The sequence below is a fragment of the Oryx dammah genome, unplaced genomic scaffold, assembly GCF_014754425.2.
Source record: "Oryx dammah isolate SB20612 unplaced genomic scaffold, SCBI_Odam_1.1 HiC_scaffold_1, whole genome shotgun sequence".
NCBI classification, from domain to species: Eukaryota; Metazoa; Chordata; class Mammalia; order Artiodactyla; family Bovidae; genus Oryx; species Oryx dammah.
In genome coordinates this window covers 58478212-58498128 of record NW_024070185.1, presented here as the reverse complement: position 1 = coordinate 58498128, position 19917 = coordinate 58478212, and the positions used below count along the sequence as shown (strand labels likewise).

General features: G+C 38.2%; 1 protein-coding gene across 2 annotated transcripts in view; it reads right to left on the bottom strand.

Moving 5' to 3' along the window:
• UNC13B (unc-13 homolog B) overlaps positions 1 to 19917 on the bottom strand; it is a 219736-nt gene that overhangs the window by 136331 nt on the left and 63488 nt on the right. For both annotated transcript variants that reach the window (XM_040261120.1, XM_040261039.1), the window contains exon 6: positions 16349 to 16422. In XM_040261120.1, coding sequence (XP_040117054.1) covers positions 16349 to 16422 — 74 coding nt within the window. The remainder of the gene's footprint in view (positions 1 to 16348; positions 16423 to 19917) is intronic.

The following is a 19917-nucleotide window of genomic DNA, read 5'->3' as shown; positions in this document are numbered from 1 at the left end:
ATCCGTAATATTTACCTACAGAAAATGTAAGTCTTATAAGTAAGGAAAATTAAAGGCCAATCTCATTTATGAAAATGGATGCAAAAATCCTAGATTATCAAACTACATCATATGTTGGTTATTCATCATATATGTTTTTATATTTCCATGTGAATGTTATATATATGCATGCATATGTAAGAATGTTGACATATAAATAATGTAGCATGACCAAAAGGACTTTATAGGACAGTTCAATATCATGACATGAAGAGATTAAAGGAGAAAAACTATATGATCTACCAATGCAGAAAAAAATCTTGATAAAATCCCTTACTTTTTCATGATAAAATATGTCAGAAAATCAGAAGGAAAATAAGATTTTCCTTAATCTGATAAAGGGTATCCATCAAAATCTATAGCAAATATCATACTTCAAGACTCATGAAGTATTCTCTTCACAGTCAGGAAAAAGACAAAGCTTCCCCACTTTCTCTATTAAAAATTACACAGGATGTTTTACACAATGACATTTTTAAAATAAGAGGTCATCAAAAGAAGGAATGTCTGAAAAAATATCACAGTCAAGAGTAGGCTAAGGAGACATGACACTTAAATGTAATACAGTGTTCTGTATGGGATAATGGTACTGAAAAACAACATGAGAGAAAAGTCTTTACAAGTTTTTCAAAAACTAGGGATTTTTAGTTAATAAAATAAAATATAAAATATTAACTTTTAGTTAATAATAACATATCAATCAGCCCACTAACAAAGCTAGTGGAGGTGATGGAATTCCAGTAGAGCTATTTCAAATTCTGAAAGATGATGCTGTGAAAGTGCTGCACTCAATATGCCAGCAAATTTGGAAAACTCAGCAGTGGCCACAGGACTGGAAAAGGTCAGTTTTCATTCCAATCCAAAAGAAAGGCAATGCCAAAGAATGCTCAAACTACCGCACAATTGCACTCATCTCACATGCTAGTAAAGTAACGCTTAAAATTCTCCAAGCCAGACTTTAGCAATACACGAACCGTGAACTTTCAGATGTTCTAGCTGGTTTTAGAAAAGGCAAATGAACCAGATATCAAATTGCCAACATCTGCTGGATCATGGAAAAAGCAACAGAGTTCCAGAAAAACATCAATTTCTGCTTTATTGATTATGCCAAAGCCTTTGACTGTGTGGATCACAACAAACTGTGGAAAATTCTGAAAGAGAGGGGAATACCAGACCATCTGATCTGCCTCTTGAGAAATCTGTATGCAGGTCAGGAAGTAAAAGTTAAAACTGGACATGGAACAACAGACTGGTTCCAAATAGAAAAAGGAGTACATCAAGGTTTTATATTGTCACCCTGCTTATTTAACTTATATGCAGAGTACATCATGAGAAATGCTGAGCTGGAGGAAGCACAAGCTGGAATGAGCATTGCCGGGAGAAATATCAATAACCTCAGATATGCAGATGACACCACCCTTATGGCAGAAAGCAAAGAAGATCTAAAGAGCCTCTTGATGAAAGTGAAAGAGGAGAGTGAAAAAGTTGGCTTAAAGCTCAACATTCAGAAAACGAAGATCATGGCATCCAGTCCCATTACTTCATGGCACACAGATGGGGAAACCGTGGAAACAGTGGCTGACTCTACTTTTTGGGGCTCCAAAATCACTGCAGATGGTGACTGCAGCCATGAAATTAAAAGACACTTACTCCTTGGAAGGAAATTTGCCAACAAAGGTCCGTCTAGTCAAGGCCATGGTTTTTCCAATAGTCATGTATGGATGTGAGAGTTAGACTATAAAGAAAGCTGAGCACTGAAGAATTGATGCTGTTGAACTGTGGTGTTGGAGAAGACTCTTGAGAATCCCTTGGACTGTAAGGAGATCCAATCAGTCCATCCTAAAGGAGATCAGTCCTGAGTGGTCATTGGAAGGACTGATGTTTAAGCTGAAACTCCAAAACTTTGGCCACCTGATGCGAAGAGCTGACTCATTTGAAAAGACCCTGATCCTGGGAAAGATTGAAGGCATGAGGAGAAGATGACAGAGGAAGAGATGGTTAGATGGCATCACTGACTCAGTGGGCATGAGTTTGGGTAAACTGCAGGAGTTGGTGATAGAGAGGGAGGCCTGGCATGCTGTGGCCCATGGGGTTGCAAAGAGTCGGACACAACTGAGTGACTGAACTGAACTGAATTGTAATAAATGTACCATACTAATGTAAGATGCTACTAACAAGGAAAACTAGAGGGAGGGGGCAGATAAGAGGTGATATGGAAACCTCCTCTACCAACTGCTTAATATTTTTGTAAACGTACAATTGCTGTAAAAAATAAATTCTGTTAATAAAAATAAATGTGAAAATATTTCACTTAAAAAATAAGACATAAGGATGAGAAAGAAAAAAACTTACTATTCAAAAATACAAAAACTAAAACACCCAAAGGAATTTCTAAACTAGTAGAATAATGAGTTGGTAAGTAAGACAAATGCTAAAAATAAAATTGAACAGCACTGCCTTATATAGATAGCAATAAACTACTAGAAAATGTAATTTTTAAATATACCATTCACAATTACTAGGAATAAACCTAACAAAAGAAGCATAAAACTTCATGAGGGGCTTCCCTGGTGGGTCTGTGGTAAAGAATCTGCCTGACAATGCAGGAGACACTGATCTGGGAAGATCCCACAAACCATAGAGGAACTAAGCCCTAGCACCCCAACTAGTGAGCCTGTGCTCAAGAGCCCAGGAGCTGCAACTTCTGAGCCCATTCACCTACAGCCTGTGCTCCACAAGAGAAGCCACTGCAATAAGAAGCCCACACGCCACAACTAGAGAGTAGCCCCTTCTAAGCAATGAAGACCCAGAACAGACAAAAATAAATAAATAAATAAATAACTTAAAAGAAAAGAACCTTGTATAGAGAAAACGGGTTTTTCTCCTACAGCATTTCTGATCTTCTGAAGTTTAACTATATTTATTACACTTCCTGCTTATTGTCCGTCTCCTCCTAGTTGATCCAAGAGGACACTGGTCTTTGTTTTAACTTCTGATGTATACGAAGCATGTATAATAGTGTCTGGTACACAGTGCTCAAAAAGTTATTTGGTGAGCAAATGACTAAATAAATTGGTGACAAATGTCACCAATAAACAGAAAAATGTGCCTTCTGGTTCAAGATGGCAGAGTAGAAAAGACGTGTGCTCATCTCCTCCTGCAAAAGCACCAAAATCACAACTAGTTGTTGAACAGCCACAAAAAGGAGGACACTGGAACCTACCAGAAAAAGACAGCCCACGTTCAAAGACAAGGAGAAGCTGCAGCAAGACAGAAGAAGGAGCACAATTATGATAAAATCAAATCCCATACCCATTTGGTGAGTGATCCATGAGCTGGAGAACAATAATATCAAAGAAGTTCTCCCACTGTTGTAAAGGTTCAGAACACCATATAAGGCTCCCCAGCCGGGGGACCCATCAAAGGGACTGGGAATCCCCAGGGAATCTGACCTGGAAGGCCAGTAGGATTTGATTTCCATAGGACTGGGGAAACAGAAGCTCCAATCATAAAGGGCACAAACAAAACCTTGAGCACACCAAAACTCAGAGGAAAGGAGCAGTGACTCCATAGGAAACTGAACCAAAACTACCTGCTAGTGTTGGAGGGTCTCCTGTGGAGGAGTGGGTTGGCAGGGGCTCCCAAGGGATGGGGAGCTGGCAGCAGCTGTCTGGGAAGCTCCCCTTTGGCATAAACCCTCTTGGAGGTCACCATTAACCCAACCAGAGAGTCCATAAACACAAGTGTGTCTCTGTGTTAGTTGCTCAGTAGTGCCCGACTCTTTGCGACCCCATGGACTGCAGCCCACCAGGCTCCTCTGTCCATGGGATTTTCCAGGCAAGGATACTGGAGTGCGTTGCCATTTCCTTCTCCAGGGGATCTTCCCGACCATGGGATCAAACCCAGGTCTCCTGCACTGCAGGCAGATTCGTTACCATCTGAGCTATGAGAGAAACCCACAGACATGAGGGCTGAGGCCAAAAAATTAATAGGGAAGAAGAGCAACCCCACCCATCAGCAGATAATTGGATTAAAGCTTTATGGAGTAAGGACCTGCCCACCAGAGCAAGACACAGTTTTTCCCACCACCAGTCTCTCCCATCAAGAAGCTCACAGATTAACTTCCTCCATCAGAGGGCAGGCAGAAGGAAGAAAAACAATCCAACAGTTCAGTTCAGTCGCTCAGTCGTGTCCGACTCTTTGCAACCCCATGAATCGCAGCACGCCAGGCCTCCCTGTCCATCACCAACTCCCGGAGTTCACTCAGACTCACGTCCATCGAGTTAGTGATGCCATCCAGCCATCTCATCCTCTGTCGTCCCCTTCTCCTCCTGTCCCCAATCCCTGCCCAAATCAGAGTCTTTTCCAATGAGTCAACTCTTCCATGAGGTGGCCAAAGTACTGGAGTTTCAGCTTTAGCATCATTCCTTTCAAAGAAATCCCAGGGCTGATCTCCTTCAGAATGGACTGGTTGGATCTCCTTGCAGTCCAAGGGACTCTCAAGAGTCTTCTCCAACACCACAGTTCAAAAGCATCAGTTCTTCAGCGATCAGCCTTCTTCACAGTCCAAATCTCACATCCATACATGACCACAGGAAAAACCATAGCCTTGACTAGACAGACCTTAGTCGGCAAAGTAATGTCCCTGCTTTTGAATATGCTATCTAGGTTGGTCATAACCTTATTCCAAGGAGTAAGAGTCTTTTAATTTCATGGCTGCAACCACCATCTGCAGTGATTTTGGAGCCCAAAAAAATAAAGTCTGACACTGTTTCCACTGTTTCCCCATCTATTTCCCATGAAGTGATGGGACCAGATGCCATGATCTTTGTTTTCTGAATGTTGAGCTTTAAGCCAACTTTTTCACTCTCCTCTTTCACTTTCATCAAGAGGCTTATAGAGTTAAATAAGCAGGATGACAATATACAGCCTTGATGTACTCCTTTTCCTATTTGGAACCTGTCTCTTGTTCCATGTCCAGTTCTAATTGTTACTTCCTGACCTGCATACAGATTTCTCAAGAGGTAGGTAAGGTGGTCTGGTATTCCCATCTCTTTCAGAATTTTCCACAGTTTATTGTGATCCACACAAAGGCGTTGGCATAATCAATAAAGCAGAAATAGATGTTTTTCTGGAACTCTCTTGCTTTTTCCATGATCCAGCAGATGTTGGCAATTTGAACTCTGGTTCCTCTGCCTTTTCTAAAATCAGCTTGAACATCAGGAAGTTCACGGTTCACATATTGCTGAAGCCTGGCTTGGAGAATTTTGAGCATTACTTTACTAGCATGTGAGATGAGTGCAATTGTGTGGTAGTTTGAGCATTCTTTGTCATTGCCTTTCTTTTGGATTGGAATGAAAACTGACCTTTTCCAGTCCTGTGGCCACTGCTGAGTTTTCCAAATTTGCTGGCATATTGAGTGCAGCACTTTCACAGCATCATCTTCCAGGATTTGAAATAGCTGAACTGGAATTCCATCACCTCCACTAGCTTTGTTTGTAGTGATGCTTTCTAAGGCCCACTTAACTTCATATTCCAGGATGTCTGGCTCTAGATGAGTGATCACACCATCGTGATTATCTGGATCGTGAAGATCTTTTTTGTATAGTTCTTCTGTGTATTCTTGCCACCTCTTCTTAATATCTTCTGCTTCTGTCAGGTCCATACCATTTCTGTACTCCTTACTGAGCTCATCTTTGCATGAAATGTTCTCTTGGTATCTCTAATTTTCTTGAAGAGATCTCTAGTTTTTCCCATTCTGTTGTTTTCCTCTATTTCTTTGCATTGATCGCTGAAGAAGGCTTTCTTATCTCTTCTTGCTATTCTCTGGAACTCTGCATTCAGATGCTTATATCTTTCCTTTTCTCCTTTGCTTTTCACTTCTCTTCTTTTCACAGCTATTTGTAAGGCCTCCCCAGACAGCCATTTTGCTTTTTTGCATTTGTTTTCCATGGGGATGGTCTTGATTCCTGTCTCCTTTACAATGTCACAAACCTCATTCCATAGTTCATCAGGCACTCTATCTATCAGATCTAGGCCCTTAAATCTATTTCTCACTTCCACTGTATAATCATAAGGGATTTGATTTAGGTCATACCTGAATGGTCTAGCGGTTTTCTCTACTTTCTTCAATTTAAGTCTGAATTTGGTAATAAGGAGTTCATGATCTGAGCCACAGTCAGCTCCTGGTCTTGTTTTTGTTGACTGTATAGAGCTTCTCCATCTTTGGCTGCAAAGAATATAATAAATCTGATTTCGGTGTTGACCATCTGGTTATGTCATGTGTAGAGTCTTCTCTTGTGCTGTTGGAAGAGGGTGTTTGCTATGACCAGTGCATTTTCTTGGCAAAACTCTATTAGTCTTTGCCCTGCTTCATTCCGCATTCCCAGGCCAAATTTGCCTGTTACTCCAGGTGTTTCTTGACTTCCTACTTTTGCATTCCAGTCCCCTATAATGAAAAGGACATCTTTTTTGGGTGTTAGTTCTATAAGGTCTTGTAGGTCTTCATTTGAACCGTTCAACTTCAGCTTCTTCAGCATTACTGGTTGGGGCATAGACTTGGATTACTGTGATACTGAATGGTTTGCCCTGGAAACGAACAGAGGTCATTCTGTCGTTTTTGAGATTGCATCCAAGTACTGCATTTGGGACTCTTTTGTTGACCATGATGGCTACTCCATTTCTTCTGAGGGATTCCTGCCTACAGTAGTAGATATAATAGTCATCTGAAGTAAATTCACCCATTCCAGTCCATTTTAGTTTGCTGATTCCTAGAATGTCGACGTTCACTCTTGCCATCTCTTGTTTGACCACTTCCAATTTGCCTTGATTCATGGACCTGACATTCCAGGTTCCTATGCAATATTGCTCTTTACAGCATCGGATCTTGCTTCTATCACCAGTCACATCCACAGCTGGGTATTGTTTTTGCTTTGGCTCCATCCCTTCATTCTTTCTGGAGTTATTTCTCCACTGATCTCTAGTAGCATGTTGGGCTCCTACTGACCTGTGGAGTTCCTCTTTCAGTATCCTATCATTTTGCCTTTTCATATTGTTCATGGGGTTCTCAAGGCAAGAATACTGAAGTGGCTTGCCATTCCCTTCTCCAGTAGACCACATTCTGTCAGACCTCTCCACCATGACCTGCCCGTCTTGGGTTGCCCCGCAGGCATGGCTTAGTTTCATTGAGTTAGACAAGGCTGTGGTCCTAGTGTGATTAGATTGACTAGTTTTCTGTGAGTATGGTTTCAGTGTGTCTGCCCTCTGATGCCCTCTTGCAACACCTACCATCTTACTTGGGTTTCTCTTACCTTGAGCGAACAGTGGCTAAAACCAAAACCATACCACAGAAAGTTAATCAGCATGAAAAAGCAGAAAGTTACGTCCCAGATGAAAGGACAAGATAAAACACCAGAAAAACTAAATGAAGTGGAGATTGGCAACCTTCAAAAAAAATAATTCAGAATAATGACAGTATGATTCAGGATCTTGGAAAAAGAATTGAGGCAAAGATTGAGATAATGCAAGAAATGTTTACCAAAGACCTAGAAGAACTAAAGAATAATCAAGCAGAGATAAATAATACATTAGAAGGAATCCATAGCAGAATAACTGAGGCAGAAGCATGGACAAATGATCTGGAGGACAAAATGGTGGAAATCACTGCCACAGAACAGAATATAGAAAAAAAAAAAGAATGAAAAGAAATGAAGACAGACTAGGAGACCTCTGGGACAACATTTAATGCACCAACATTCACATTATAGACATCCCAGAAGGAGGAGAGAGAGAGAGGACCTGAGAAAATATTTGGAGAGAGATAATAGTTGAAAATTTCCCTAACATCGGTAAGGAAATCAACAAAGTCTAGGAAGTACAGAGAGTCCCAGTCAGGATAAACCCAACGAGGAGCACACCAAGACACATAGTAATCAAACTGACAACAATTAAAGACAGAGATAAAATACTAAAAACAACAAATAACAAACAAGGGAATTCTCATCAGGCTATCAGCTGATTTCTCAACAGAAACTCTACAAGCCAGAAGGGAATGGCATGATATACTTAAAGTGATGAAAAGGAAGAAACTACAATCAAGAATACTCGACCCAGCAAGACTCTCACTCAGATTTGATGGAGAAATCAAAAGCTTTCCAGACAAGCAAGTTAACAGAATTCAGCACCACCAAACCAGCTTTACAACAAATGTTTTCTCTAGTCAGAAAACAAGAGAAGGAAAAGCCTTACCTACAGAAAACAAACCTCAAAACATTTTTTTTTAATTAAGAAAACTGTAATAGGATCATACACATCAAAAATTACCTTGAATTTAAATGGATTAAATGCACCAACCAAAAGACACAGACTGGCTGAGCAGAAGAAAACATGTACATGTATGCACGTCCACTTACCACGTCACTCTGCTTGACCCCCCAAATTGTATGTAATTATCTTATATTGTTAGGTTAATCATGTTTCCACTATGGCTTGCAACTGTAATTATCTCTTATTTTTTGTCTGGCTGCTGCTGCTGCTAAGTCACTTCAGTCGTGTCCAACTCTGTATGACCCCAGAGACGGCAGCCCACGAGGCTCACCCGTCCTTAGGATTCTCCAGGCAAGAACACTGGAGTGGGTTGCCACTGCCTTCTCCTATGCATGAAAGTGAAAAGTGAAAGTCAAGTTGTTCAGTCGTGTCCAACTCTTAGCGACCCCATGGTCTGCAGGCCACCAGGCTCCTCCGTCCATGGGATTTTCCAGGCAAGAGTACTGGAGTGGGGTGCCACTGCCTTCTCCTATTGATTGTTAAAACTGATAAATGTCTTTTACTATTGTGATTATGTAACTATCATCCACTTAATACCATTGTACCATGATTGGTCAACAAAAAAATTATAGAATTCTATATCACCAAAATAACCACCTAACAGAAAAATCTATAATCACTTCTTAAATTTCATATGCATATCAGAATTATCTTACAATTTTCTGAAAAATACAAATGTCTAGGTACTGCTTTTTTTTTTTTTGCCAGAGCTCCAGATATGTTTCTAATGAGCAGCCATGTTTAAAAACAATGGACTTAATGAGGATCTTTTACTTTCATCTAGTTTGTTTCACATTTTCTATTTCATATTCATTGCTTCCATTTCATTTAGTTTTTTTCTCCAATTTTTCCATCTCTTCACTTTTTTTTGATGTTCTTTCTCAAGCCTTTATCAAGCACAGTAGAAAAGCTTTTGTATACATATATATGTATAAAATATATATTTTAGAAAACATGAACTTTTGCCTAAGTAAAAAAATGTATGACATTTTGATTCCACTTGTAGGAATAGAATGCTAGATTTCTAACTTAAAAAAATAAACATGCGACAAGCAACAAAAGTTTACTGTATAGCACAGGAACTATAATCAATTTCAAAAATATGTGTATATGTATAACTGAATCACACACACAAAAAAAGAATTCTACTGTTTGAAATTTTGTAATGTTTATCTTTTTGCCAGTTTTCCTAAATGTCCTATGGACATCTAATAACAACCTATGAGATACAAAATTTTAAATATATTTTTATAGGATATGGTTAATATAAATTAATTAAATATAAATTATTATGTTTAAATTATTAATGGCATCATTGAAGATGCTCCTATTTTTATTTTTTCTGCACTTGGTAAAATATTCTCAGAGAAACGTAAATATGTCTTACTATGATTATATATTTTTTCTTTTCTATTTCTTCTGATATTTGCTTTATATATGTTTCTTTGTTGTTAAGGTGTCTAATGGTTTATGATGTCTATCTTTTTTGTAAACTGTACCTTTTATCATTAAAAATATTCACCTTTGTTCTATTTAAAATAGATAAATATATCTTTTAAAAAAGTTAAGACAGAGAAATGCAAATTTAAATGATAAAGCTCTAAACCTAGTAGATTAGCAAAAATTTAAAATCTGACAATAAAACTGTTAGTAAAAATACAGAGAAGCAGGAAAACTAGGATATAAATTGGCACAATTACTTTAGCACACAATTTATCAACATCTAATAATGGTGCATAGAGCACATGCCACAACAGAGCTATTCTACTTCCAGGTATATACCCAGAGAATCTCCCTTACATAAGCATAGAGAAACAGACTCAGAGATGTTTACTGAAGCGTGCATTTATAATAGTGAAAACCTAATTTTCCATGAGTAGAAAAAGTAATAAACAGTGACGCAGTTAAGCTCAAGTAGTAGATTCCAGGGCCAGTCTTGACCCAAGAGGCTGCTGTGTATGGGAACTGTTGCACACCATAGGGGAAAAAATATAAGATTCAACATTGTGTTTTTAAAATGATTTTGCAGTGAGTTTGACCAAATTTTGATAATCACTGAATCTTGGAGATAAGTGTACAGCTGTCATTTTACTACTCCTTCAACTTTTATATTTTCCTTTAAAACTTTTTCATGATAAATATAGAAAAAAGAAAAGAAGAAGCTTCCAATAATCAAAGATGAGACAAGTTTAGTATAAAAAAGAGCAAAGACTGCAATGGGTTGAAACAGAAATATATAAAAATTCATAAATTGATAGTGATATGCCATTAGAAAAAGGAGAACAATGCACAGGTCACCTTGAGAAGCTGCTTATGAGCCAGCTCATTAATTTGAAAACTGCTAAAAGGAATGTTTTTCTTATACAGACTTTATTTCAAGTGAACCAAATAGCAGGTGAGAGAAAGTTCTGTTTTATAGACAAATCATAGCTAGTAAATGTTGAAGAGGTGATACCATTAGAAAAACATCACTGTGCAACCCTAATAAAATAATCATTATTATTTGTTGCTAAAGCCATTAGGTAAAAGGCTGGTGGGATCACTTTATAACAGATGAAATAGACTCACATCAAGTGAATCCACTGTTTAATTCTACCATCACTAAAACTGAGGCAAGACACAATCTGCCTTCAAAACAAACCAAAAAACAACGTCAATCTAAATCTCCATCTAATCCTCAAACTACTAGATATAGGTTTTCAGTTTAAAAAAATAAGAGGGATAGAAAAACATGGTAAATAAGATCTCGGGGACATAATCAGGCAAATCCAGAATGTGTGGAATTCTATAGAACAAATGAGAGAAGAGGAAACCAATTCTAGAATAAAAATGGTTTAAAAAACATAATAACCAAATACATACAATTTGCCTGGATCCTGAATTGAATATATCTACTGTGAAAAAACATCTTTGAGACACTAATGGAAAACTGAACTCAAACTAGTAAGAAATTATGGTTAAATTCAATGTGTTAAAGGCACTGCAATTATTTTTTAAGTTAATGATGTATACTGCGACACATGTGTTTGTGGTTGAGAGAAGATGATGTCTGGGATCTGTTTTAAAATACTCCATCAAAAAAGGGAAGAGTTATTTCTATATATTTTTCATGTTCAAAATTTTGATAATAAAGATAGCCTTTAAACAAACTAACAATCACAATGAGACACCACTTTTAACCACTAGAAGGGCTGTTCAAAAAGACAGATAAATGTTGGCAAAGATATGAAGAAATCCGACCCCTTATAAAGCCCTGGTGGGAATGTAAACTGGTATAGCTACTTTGTAAAACAATCTGGATGTTTCTAAAACTGTTAACTATAAGTTACCATCTTTTCCGGCAATTCTATTCCCAGGTATATACCTATGAGAATTAAAAGTATATGTCCAAACAAAAACTTACACCTAAATGTTCACAGAAGCATTATCCATATTAATAGAAAGATGGAAACAACTCAAGTGTTCATTAACTGACAAATGGATAAATAAAACATAGTACATAGCTATAGAGGGGAACACTATTTGGCAATGGAAGAGAACAGAGTACTGTTAAATGCCACAAGATAGAAGAAACTTTGAAAATATGTCAAGTAAAGGAAGACAGTCACAAAGGATCATATATCATATAACTCCATTTATATGAATATCTATTATAAGCCAATGTACACAGACAGAAAGTAGTTAGCGGTTACCTAGGTCTGAGGATACTCCCAGGATTAGAATATAATAGCTAAGGGCACAGGGCTTCTTACAGGGCAATGAAAATGCTCTAAAATTGTGATAAATGTACAACTCCGAATATACTAAAAGCTACTAAATGTGGTAACTATATGCTATGTGAACTGTATTTTAATGAAAAAAAAAAAACAAAACAGGGAGGCCTACGAACAGATGAAGAAAATAAACTCAGTGAGCGCCATATACTAGAATAGAAGCAGAAAGCAAAAAACTCAATAGTTGAAGCTATAGACCAAGAACCATCATTTGTACAACTTGGAAAATTCTACAATTGTGTATGCTACATTTTGGGTTTTTTTTTTTTTAATCATTTTAACCCCTTCATCTGATTCTACATAAAGTAAAGCCTATACAATAAAAAATGCAATGCATCTCTTTACTAGGAAAACAAAGATCAAAGTTTTGAAAACTGTATAGCACTCCATAGGCAGGGTTTGGGAAAAGAGAAATACAAAGGGTAAGGTGAATATAAGGATAGAGTGGATTTTGGCATTTATCAAGGGGAGAAGGCAGACTGAAGCTTTTGATAAAGAAAAGTTAGGGTGCTGGCTTGGATATGAGAAAAGTTATGCAGCTTTAAGAACAGAAAGCCTACTAAGGATTTAGATAAGGTAAAGAAAAACCCTGAAAAGAGTAGTTCACACTTGTCCCACTTCTTCATCTTTGAGTTAACTCATTGTGGGTTGAATTGTGTCCTTCAAAAAGGCATGTTATGGGGACGTCCCTGGTGGTCCAGTGGCTAAAACTCCACACTCCCAACGCAGAGGCCCTGAGTTCGATCCCTGGTCAGGGAACTAGATCCCACATGCAGCAACTAAGACTTGGCACAATCAAATAAATATTTTTTAAAAAGAAAGATATTTTGTGAACTCCTAAGCCTCAGTACTTACGAATGTGGCCTTATTTGGAAATAGACTCCCTGCAGATGTAATCGAGTTAATCCAATGACTAGTATCACCAAAAAATGAATGGAAATTTGCATACAGACACAAAAAGAGAGACTATTTATGAGGCCAGGCAGACAACACAGGAAGGCATGTAACAATGGAGACAGAGACTGAAATAACGTGTCTGACAAGCAAAGGAACAGCAAAGGCTACTAGGAAGCACCAGAAACTAGAAGAGAAGCATAGAACAGCTTCTTCCCAAAGCCCCCAGGAGAAATTGATCCCACCAAAACTGATGTCAGAATTTCAGCCTCCAGAACTGCATGAGAAAATATATTTCTGTTATTGTAAGTCACCCAGTATGTGTTACTTTGTTTTGGCAGCCCTGGGAAACCAACATACTCATCAAATCACTCTTGGTGATACTTCACACTGTCAAGAATTTCTGCCTTAAAACTCTTTTTCTTTGTTCTGAAAACCTTTTCTGGTTCTCTAGAGGAAGGCATGGCATCTCACTCCAGTTCTCTTGCCTGGAAAATCCCTTGGACAGAGGAGCCTGGTGGGCCATGGTCCATAGGGTCGCAAAGAGTCAGACAACTGAAGTGACTTAGCACACACTCTCTTTTAGGCAGCTCTTCCTCAGACTTCTTTGTTTCTCAAGATTCTATCTTTGATGTTTCCCAAAGTTTTGTCTCTATTCTTCAATACTCTTTCTACATACTTTACCTGAGTCTGTGCTTCTATTCTTATGACTTCAATTGCTACAAATATGTTAATAAATCCAAACTCTATGCCTGTCTTCATCCAATCCTGAGCTTCAGATTCTGTCAGGAGGTTGCTTACCAGTCATTTCCACAAAAATATACCCTCACACTCCAAATTCTAAAGGAAATCATATACAATGGAGAAAAGATAATCTCTTTAACAAGTGGTGCTGGGAAAACTGGTTAACCACTTGTAAAAGAATGAAACTAGAACACTTTCTAACACCATACACAAAAATAAACTCAAAACAGATTAAAGATCTAAATGTAAGACCAGAAACTATAAAACTCTTAGAGGAGAACATAGGCAAAACACTCTCTGACATAAATCACAGCAGGATCCTCTATGACCCACCTCCCAGAATATTGGAAATAGAAGCAAAAATAAACAAATGGGATCTAATTAAAATTAAAAGCTTCTGCACAACAAAGGAAACTACAGCAAGGTGAAAAGACAGCCTTCAGAATGGGAGAAAATAATAGCAAATGAAGCAACTGACAAAGAACTAATCCCAAAAATATACAAGCAACTCCTGCAGCTCAATTTCAGAAAAACAAATGACCAAATCAAAAAATGGGCCAAAGAACTAAACAGTCATTTCTCCAAAGAAGACATACAGATGGCTATCAAACACATGAAAAGAGGCTCAACATCACTCATTATCAGAGAAATGCAAATCAAAACCACAATGAGGTACCATTTCACGCCAGTCAAAATGGCTGTGATCTAAAAGTCTACAAGCAATAAATGCTGGAGAGGGTGTGGAGAAAAGGGAACCCTCTTACACTGTTAGCGGGAATGCAAACTAGTGCAGCCACTATGGAGAACAGTGTGGAGATTCCTTAAAAAACTGGAACTAGAACTGCCTTATGACCCAGCAATCCCACTGCTGGGCATACACACCGAGGAAACCAGAATTGAAAGAGACACATGTACCACAATGGTCATCACAGCACTGTTTATAATAGCCAGGACATGGAAGCAACCTAGATGTTCATCAGCAGACAAATGGATAAGAAAGCTTACACAACGGAGTATTACTCAGCCATTAAAAAGAATACAATTGAATCAATTCTAATGAGGTGGATGAAACTGGAGCTGATTATACAGAGTGAAGTAAGCCAGAAAGAAAAACACCAATACAGTATACCAACACATACATATGGAATTTAGAAAGATGGTAACGATAACCCTGTATGCAAGACAGCAAAAGATACAGATGTATAGAACAGTCTTTTGGACTCTGTGGGAGAGGGAGAGGGTGGGATGATTTGGGGGGATGGCACTGAAACATGTATAATATCATATAAGAAATGAATCACCAGTCCAGGTTTGATACAGGATGCTTGAGGCTGGTGCACTGGGCCGACCCAGAGGGATGGTATGGGGAGGGAGGTGGGAGGGGGGTTCAGGATGAGGAACATGTGTACGCTAGTGGTGGATTCATGTTGATGTGTGGCAGAACCAATACAATATTGTAAAGTAATTAGCCTCCAATTAAAATAAATAAATTTAAATTTTAAAAAAGAAATACAAAAAAATAATAATAAAATAAAGGAAATCAACCCTGAATATTCACTGGAAGGACTGGCGCTGAAGCTGAAGCGCCAATACTTTGGCCACCTGATGTGAAGAACTGACTCATTGGAAAAGACCCTGATGCTGGGAAAGATTGAAGGCAGGAGGAGAAGGGGACGACAGAGGATGAGATGGTTGCACGGAATCACCGACTCAATGGACATGAGTTTGAGCAAGCTCCGGGAGTTGATGAAGGACAGGGAAGCCTGGCATACTACAGTGCATGGGGTCTCAGAGTCGGAATCGACTTAGAGACTCAAAAACAACAACAACTCCAAATTCTAACTCTGTCTAATAAGACAAATGCTCTATCTAACAGCCCAGCATGTCCTAAGTAAAAAACTTACCTTTTCCCTCTCCTACTATCACCAAAAACATTCCCCATTCCTAATGGCCCAGACTGAGCTGACTGTGTTCTATTCTGTGCACCAAACTCATCTCTGGAAATAAGTTAGGACAGCGGAACTAAGCAATGCGGTAGTCTAAACAACAGCACGTAAATAAGCAAACATATCCAAAAATCTGGGAATGAGGTGGAAAAAAGCCTTCCCCATCCGTGTCGCAAGAGGACAGATTCCCTAGTATAAGCTTGCTCCCCAACAGTCTAGAGTCAGACTAGTGCCAATTCAGCCACTTCTGGGGAACAATGGGAAGAAAAGAAAAAATGGATAGATCTTTCCAATAACAGGCCATCTTCTAGCTACGTTTTTTTCTTTAATACAGTTTAAATTCTTTCATTCTTTAGTATGTTCCCGAGTCACTCCCTTAAAGTTTTCTAAACAGACACTCTTCACATTGTAAGTTTCCCTGGTGGCTCAGCTGGTAAAGAATCTGCCTGCAATGCAGGAGACCCTGGTTCGATTGCTGGGTCGGGAAGATCCACTGGATAAGGGATAGGCTATGCACTCCGGTATTCTGGCCTGGAGAATTCTGTGGACTGTAGAGTCCACGGGGTCACAAAGAGTCGGACATGACTGAGTGACTTCCACTTTTCACATTGTAAAAACAATTCCTACCTCATTGTCAGGTCCCAAGGCATTGATTTGCTCCAATTTGTAGGTCCAATATCTAGCTTCCTCTTCTGGGATATCTATCACAAAAAAAGAAGCCACATTACCAGGTTAATAATTTAATCATAGGTAGATAATACTTTATTAAATGATCTAAGTTAGAAGGGTGGTAGTGATGGACTAATTTTACATGTTCTTGCCATGAACATTATCTTGAATCTTCACAAAAGCTGAAATAATATATTATTATTCCCATCGGATCAGAAGACTTAAAATCATGCAGATGTCAATAAGACCCAGAGCAATTATAGATTCAACATAGTCGCTATTAAAAATCCCAGGTTTTTTTGGCAGAAATACGAATGTTCATAGCAACATTATTCACAATAGTTAAAATGTGGAAGCGACCCAAGTATCCATCAATGAATGAATAGATAAACAAAATGTGATATACACATACTAGGAAATACTATTCGGCCTTAAAAAGCAAGGAAATTCTGATATATGCTACAACATAGGTAAACCTTGAGGATACTAGGCTAAGTGAAATAAACCAGTTACAAACAAAAATGCCAAGTGCTGTATGATTCCACTTATACAAGGTACTTAGAGTAGTCAAAATCAGAGACAGAAAGAATGGCAGTTGCCAGGGGCTAGGGGCAGAGGACAATGGGGAGTTATTGTTTAATGGGTAGAGAGCTTTAGTTTTGCAAGATGAAAAGAGCTATGGATATGAATAGTGGTGACAGCTGCCCAACATTATGAATGTATTCACACTGCTGAACTGTATATTTTAAATGGCTGAGGTACTTAATTTTATGTTATGTGTATTCTACCACAACAAAAAAAAAAGAGCAAAGAAAAATGATACACATAGCCTTTTTCTATATATTTAAGATTGAATATAACAACTTCCCAAAAATGAAACATCTTTTAAAAACATCAAATATCCATATATTCAGCGCAAAAGAGAAACCAGTCTGAGACAAAATATGGATCAGGTCAGCTTTGGTGATATTTAAACAGGTATACTTTCTAGCAGTCCACAAGAAGGAATCAAATACAGCCCTTGTCCTTCCTAGGCTAAATTTCACCTCTTTCCCCTCAAACTACTTACTCTTCAGCAACTGGTAACACTATTTCAAAGTCTTACAATAAAACCTTCAAGTAATTTACTACCTAATTTGTTCAGCACTCCCCATCCATGAAATAGTGTACTCTGCATGTGTTAAAAGGAAGTGAGAGGGGAGGCAGAGCTGCTGTGCCGCAGGTCTGTATGTTCTGAAGTAGAACAATTCGCCAAGATACATACACTGCTAAGTAGAAAACAGCAAAGGACACCGGATGTGTTAGAATATGTACTATTTGTGTTTTCAAAAGGAGATGGGATTTAAATATATGTTTATAGATTCAAAGACTGAGCCTTGAAAGATCCACAAGTATTAACTGTGGTAGCCTATAACGAAGAAAGGTAACTGATTTGTGAGGGAGACCTAATTTTTACTGGGTAGTTTTTACACTATGGTACATGTATTACTGCCTCACTGCTCAAAATAGTTTTCAGAAGAAAAAATATAGAGCTACAAGGATGGTTATTACAGTACTATTTAATAGTACAAACTTAGAACAATCAAAGTACCCAACAAGAGGAGTGGTTAAATATATATTAGTTTAAATTAAAAGCCCAGGCTCTGGAGCCAAATCATCTCAAAATTAACTTTACCACTTAACTACCCAAATGATCTCAGGCAAAAGATTTAAATACTCTGTGCCTCTGTTTCCTCATCTCTGAAATGGAACTAATAGTTGGGTCTACCTCAAAGGACTAAAGTGAAGATTAAATGAGATAACATATGTAAATGCTTAATGGCACCCCACTCCAGTACTCTTGCCTGGAAAATCCCATGGATGGAGGAGCCTGGTGTGCTGCAGTCTATGGGGTCACTGAGAGTTGGACACAACTCAGTGACTTCACTTTCACTTTTCACTTTCATGCTTTGGAGAAGGCAATGGCAACCCACTCCAGTGTTCTTGCCTGGAGAATCCCAGGGACAGCAGAGCCTGGTGGGCTGCCGTCTACAGGGTTGTACAGAGTCGGACACAACTGAAGTGACTTAGCAGCAGCAGCAGCAGCAGGATACGCCCACAGGCACACCCACTGTTCAATAAATGCTATTTTTACTATTATTGTGCATTCATACACTGAAACATATTTTATATAACATTAATATTATAATTATGTAATTAGCATATAAAACAGCTCAAAATAATATACAGTGCCATTTTATAGGAAAAACTGTACACCTATATTGAAAAAACATAATATGTAAAAAAAATCTAGTAAATGAGATTGTAAGATATCTTTGTCTTTTTGTACACCTGTATTTTCTGCACTTACAACATGATTTTAAAAATTAAAATTTAGCATTTTTAAAAGATGATGGTATAAAATTTAATAGAATATTTCATAGGTTTCTGAATTATCCAAAGGAAAATTCCTTTGCTGAAATATGACATGCTACAAGCCAAACTCTTCCTTAAGAAGGACCCTCTAAGTTTTTAAAAACTATATCCCAAACATGGTTATCATAGAGACAAAACCTTATTAGCACATTTACATTAATTCACAAAGACACTTATCTGAGATTCTACCTTAATGTTTATTCAAAAAAATTTATTAGGCACCTATTATGTGCCAAGCAAATACTATAGATACCAAAATAAACTATCCAAGTGTTCTCATGAAATAAAATCTAGAAAGAAATGTATATTTCTCCCTATGACACAATATAATGATGCAGTTTTGAAAGAGGAATGCTTGCTTAAAATGCAATGAGAACTGGACTGACCAATTTCTAGCATGACAGTGTGAGGAGCTCCACAGATCTATTTCCTAGAGAAACTGAACATACTTTTTAAAAATATCATTTAAAGTCTCTAGAAGTAGAAGATATTAAGAAGAGGTGGCAAGAATACACAGAAAGAAAGAAAGTCGCTCAGCCGTGTCCGACTCTTTGCGACTGTAGCCTTCCAGGCTTTTCCGTCCATGGGATTTCCAGGCAAGAATACTGGAGTGGGTTGCCATTTCCTTCTCCAGGGGATCTTCCCGACCCAGGGATTGAACCCGGGCCTCCCGCATTGTAGGCAGACGCTTTACCATCTGAGCCACCAGGGAAGTCAGGAATACACAGAAGAACTATACAAAAAAGATCTTAATGACCCAGATAACCACAATGGTGTGATCACTCACCTAGAATAGACATCCTGAAGTGTGAAGTTAACTGGGCCTTAGGTAGCATCATTAGAAACAAAGCTACTGGAGCTGATGGAATTCCAGCTGAGCTATTTCAAATCCTAAAAGATGATGCTGTGAAAGTGCTATACTCAATATGCCAGCATATTTGGAAAACACAGAGTGGCCACAGGACTCAAAAAGGTCAGTTTTCATTCCAATCCCAAAGAAAGACAATGCCAAAGAATGTTCAAACTACCGCACAATTGCACTCATCTCACACACTAGTAAAGTAATACTCAAAATTCTCCAAGATAGGCTTTACAGTATGTGAACTGAGAAC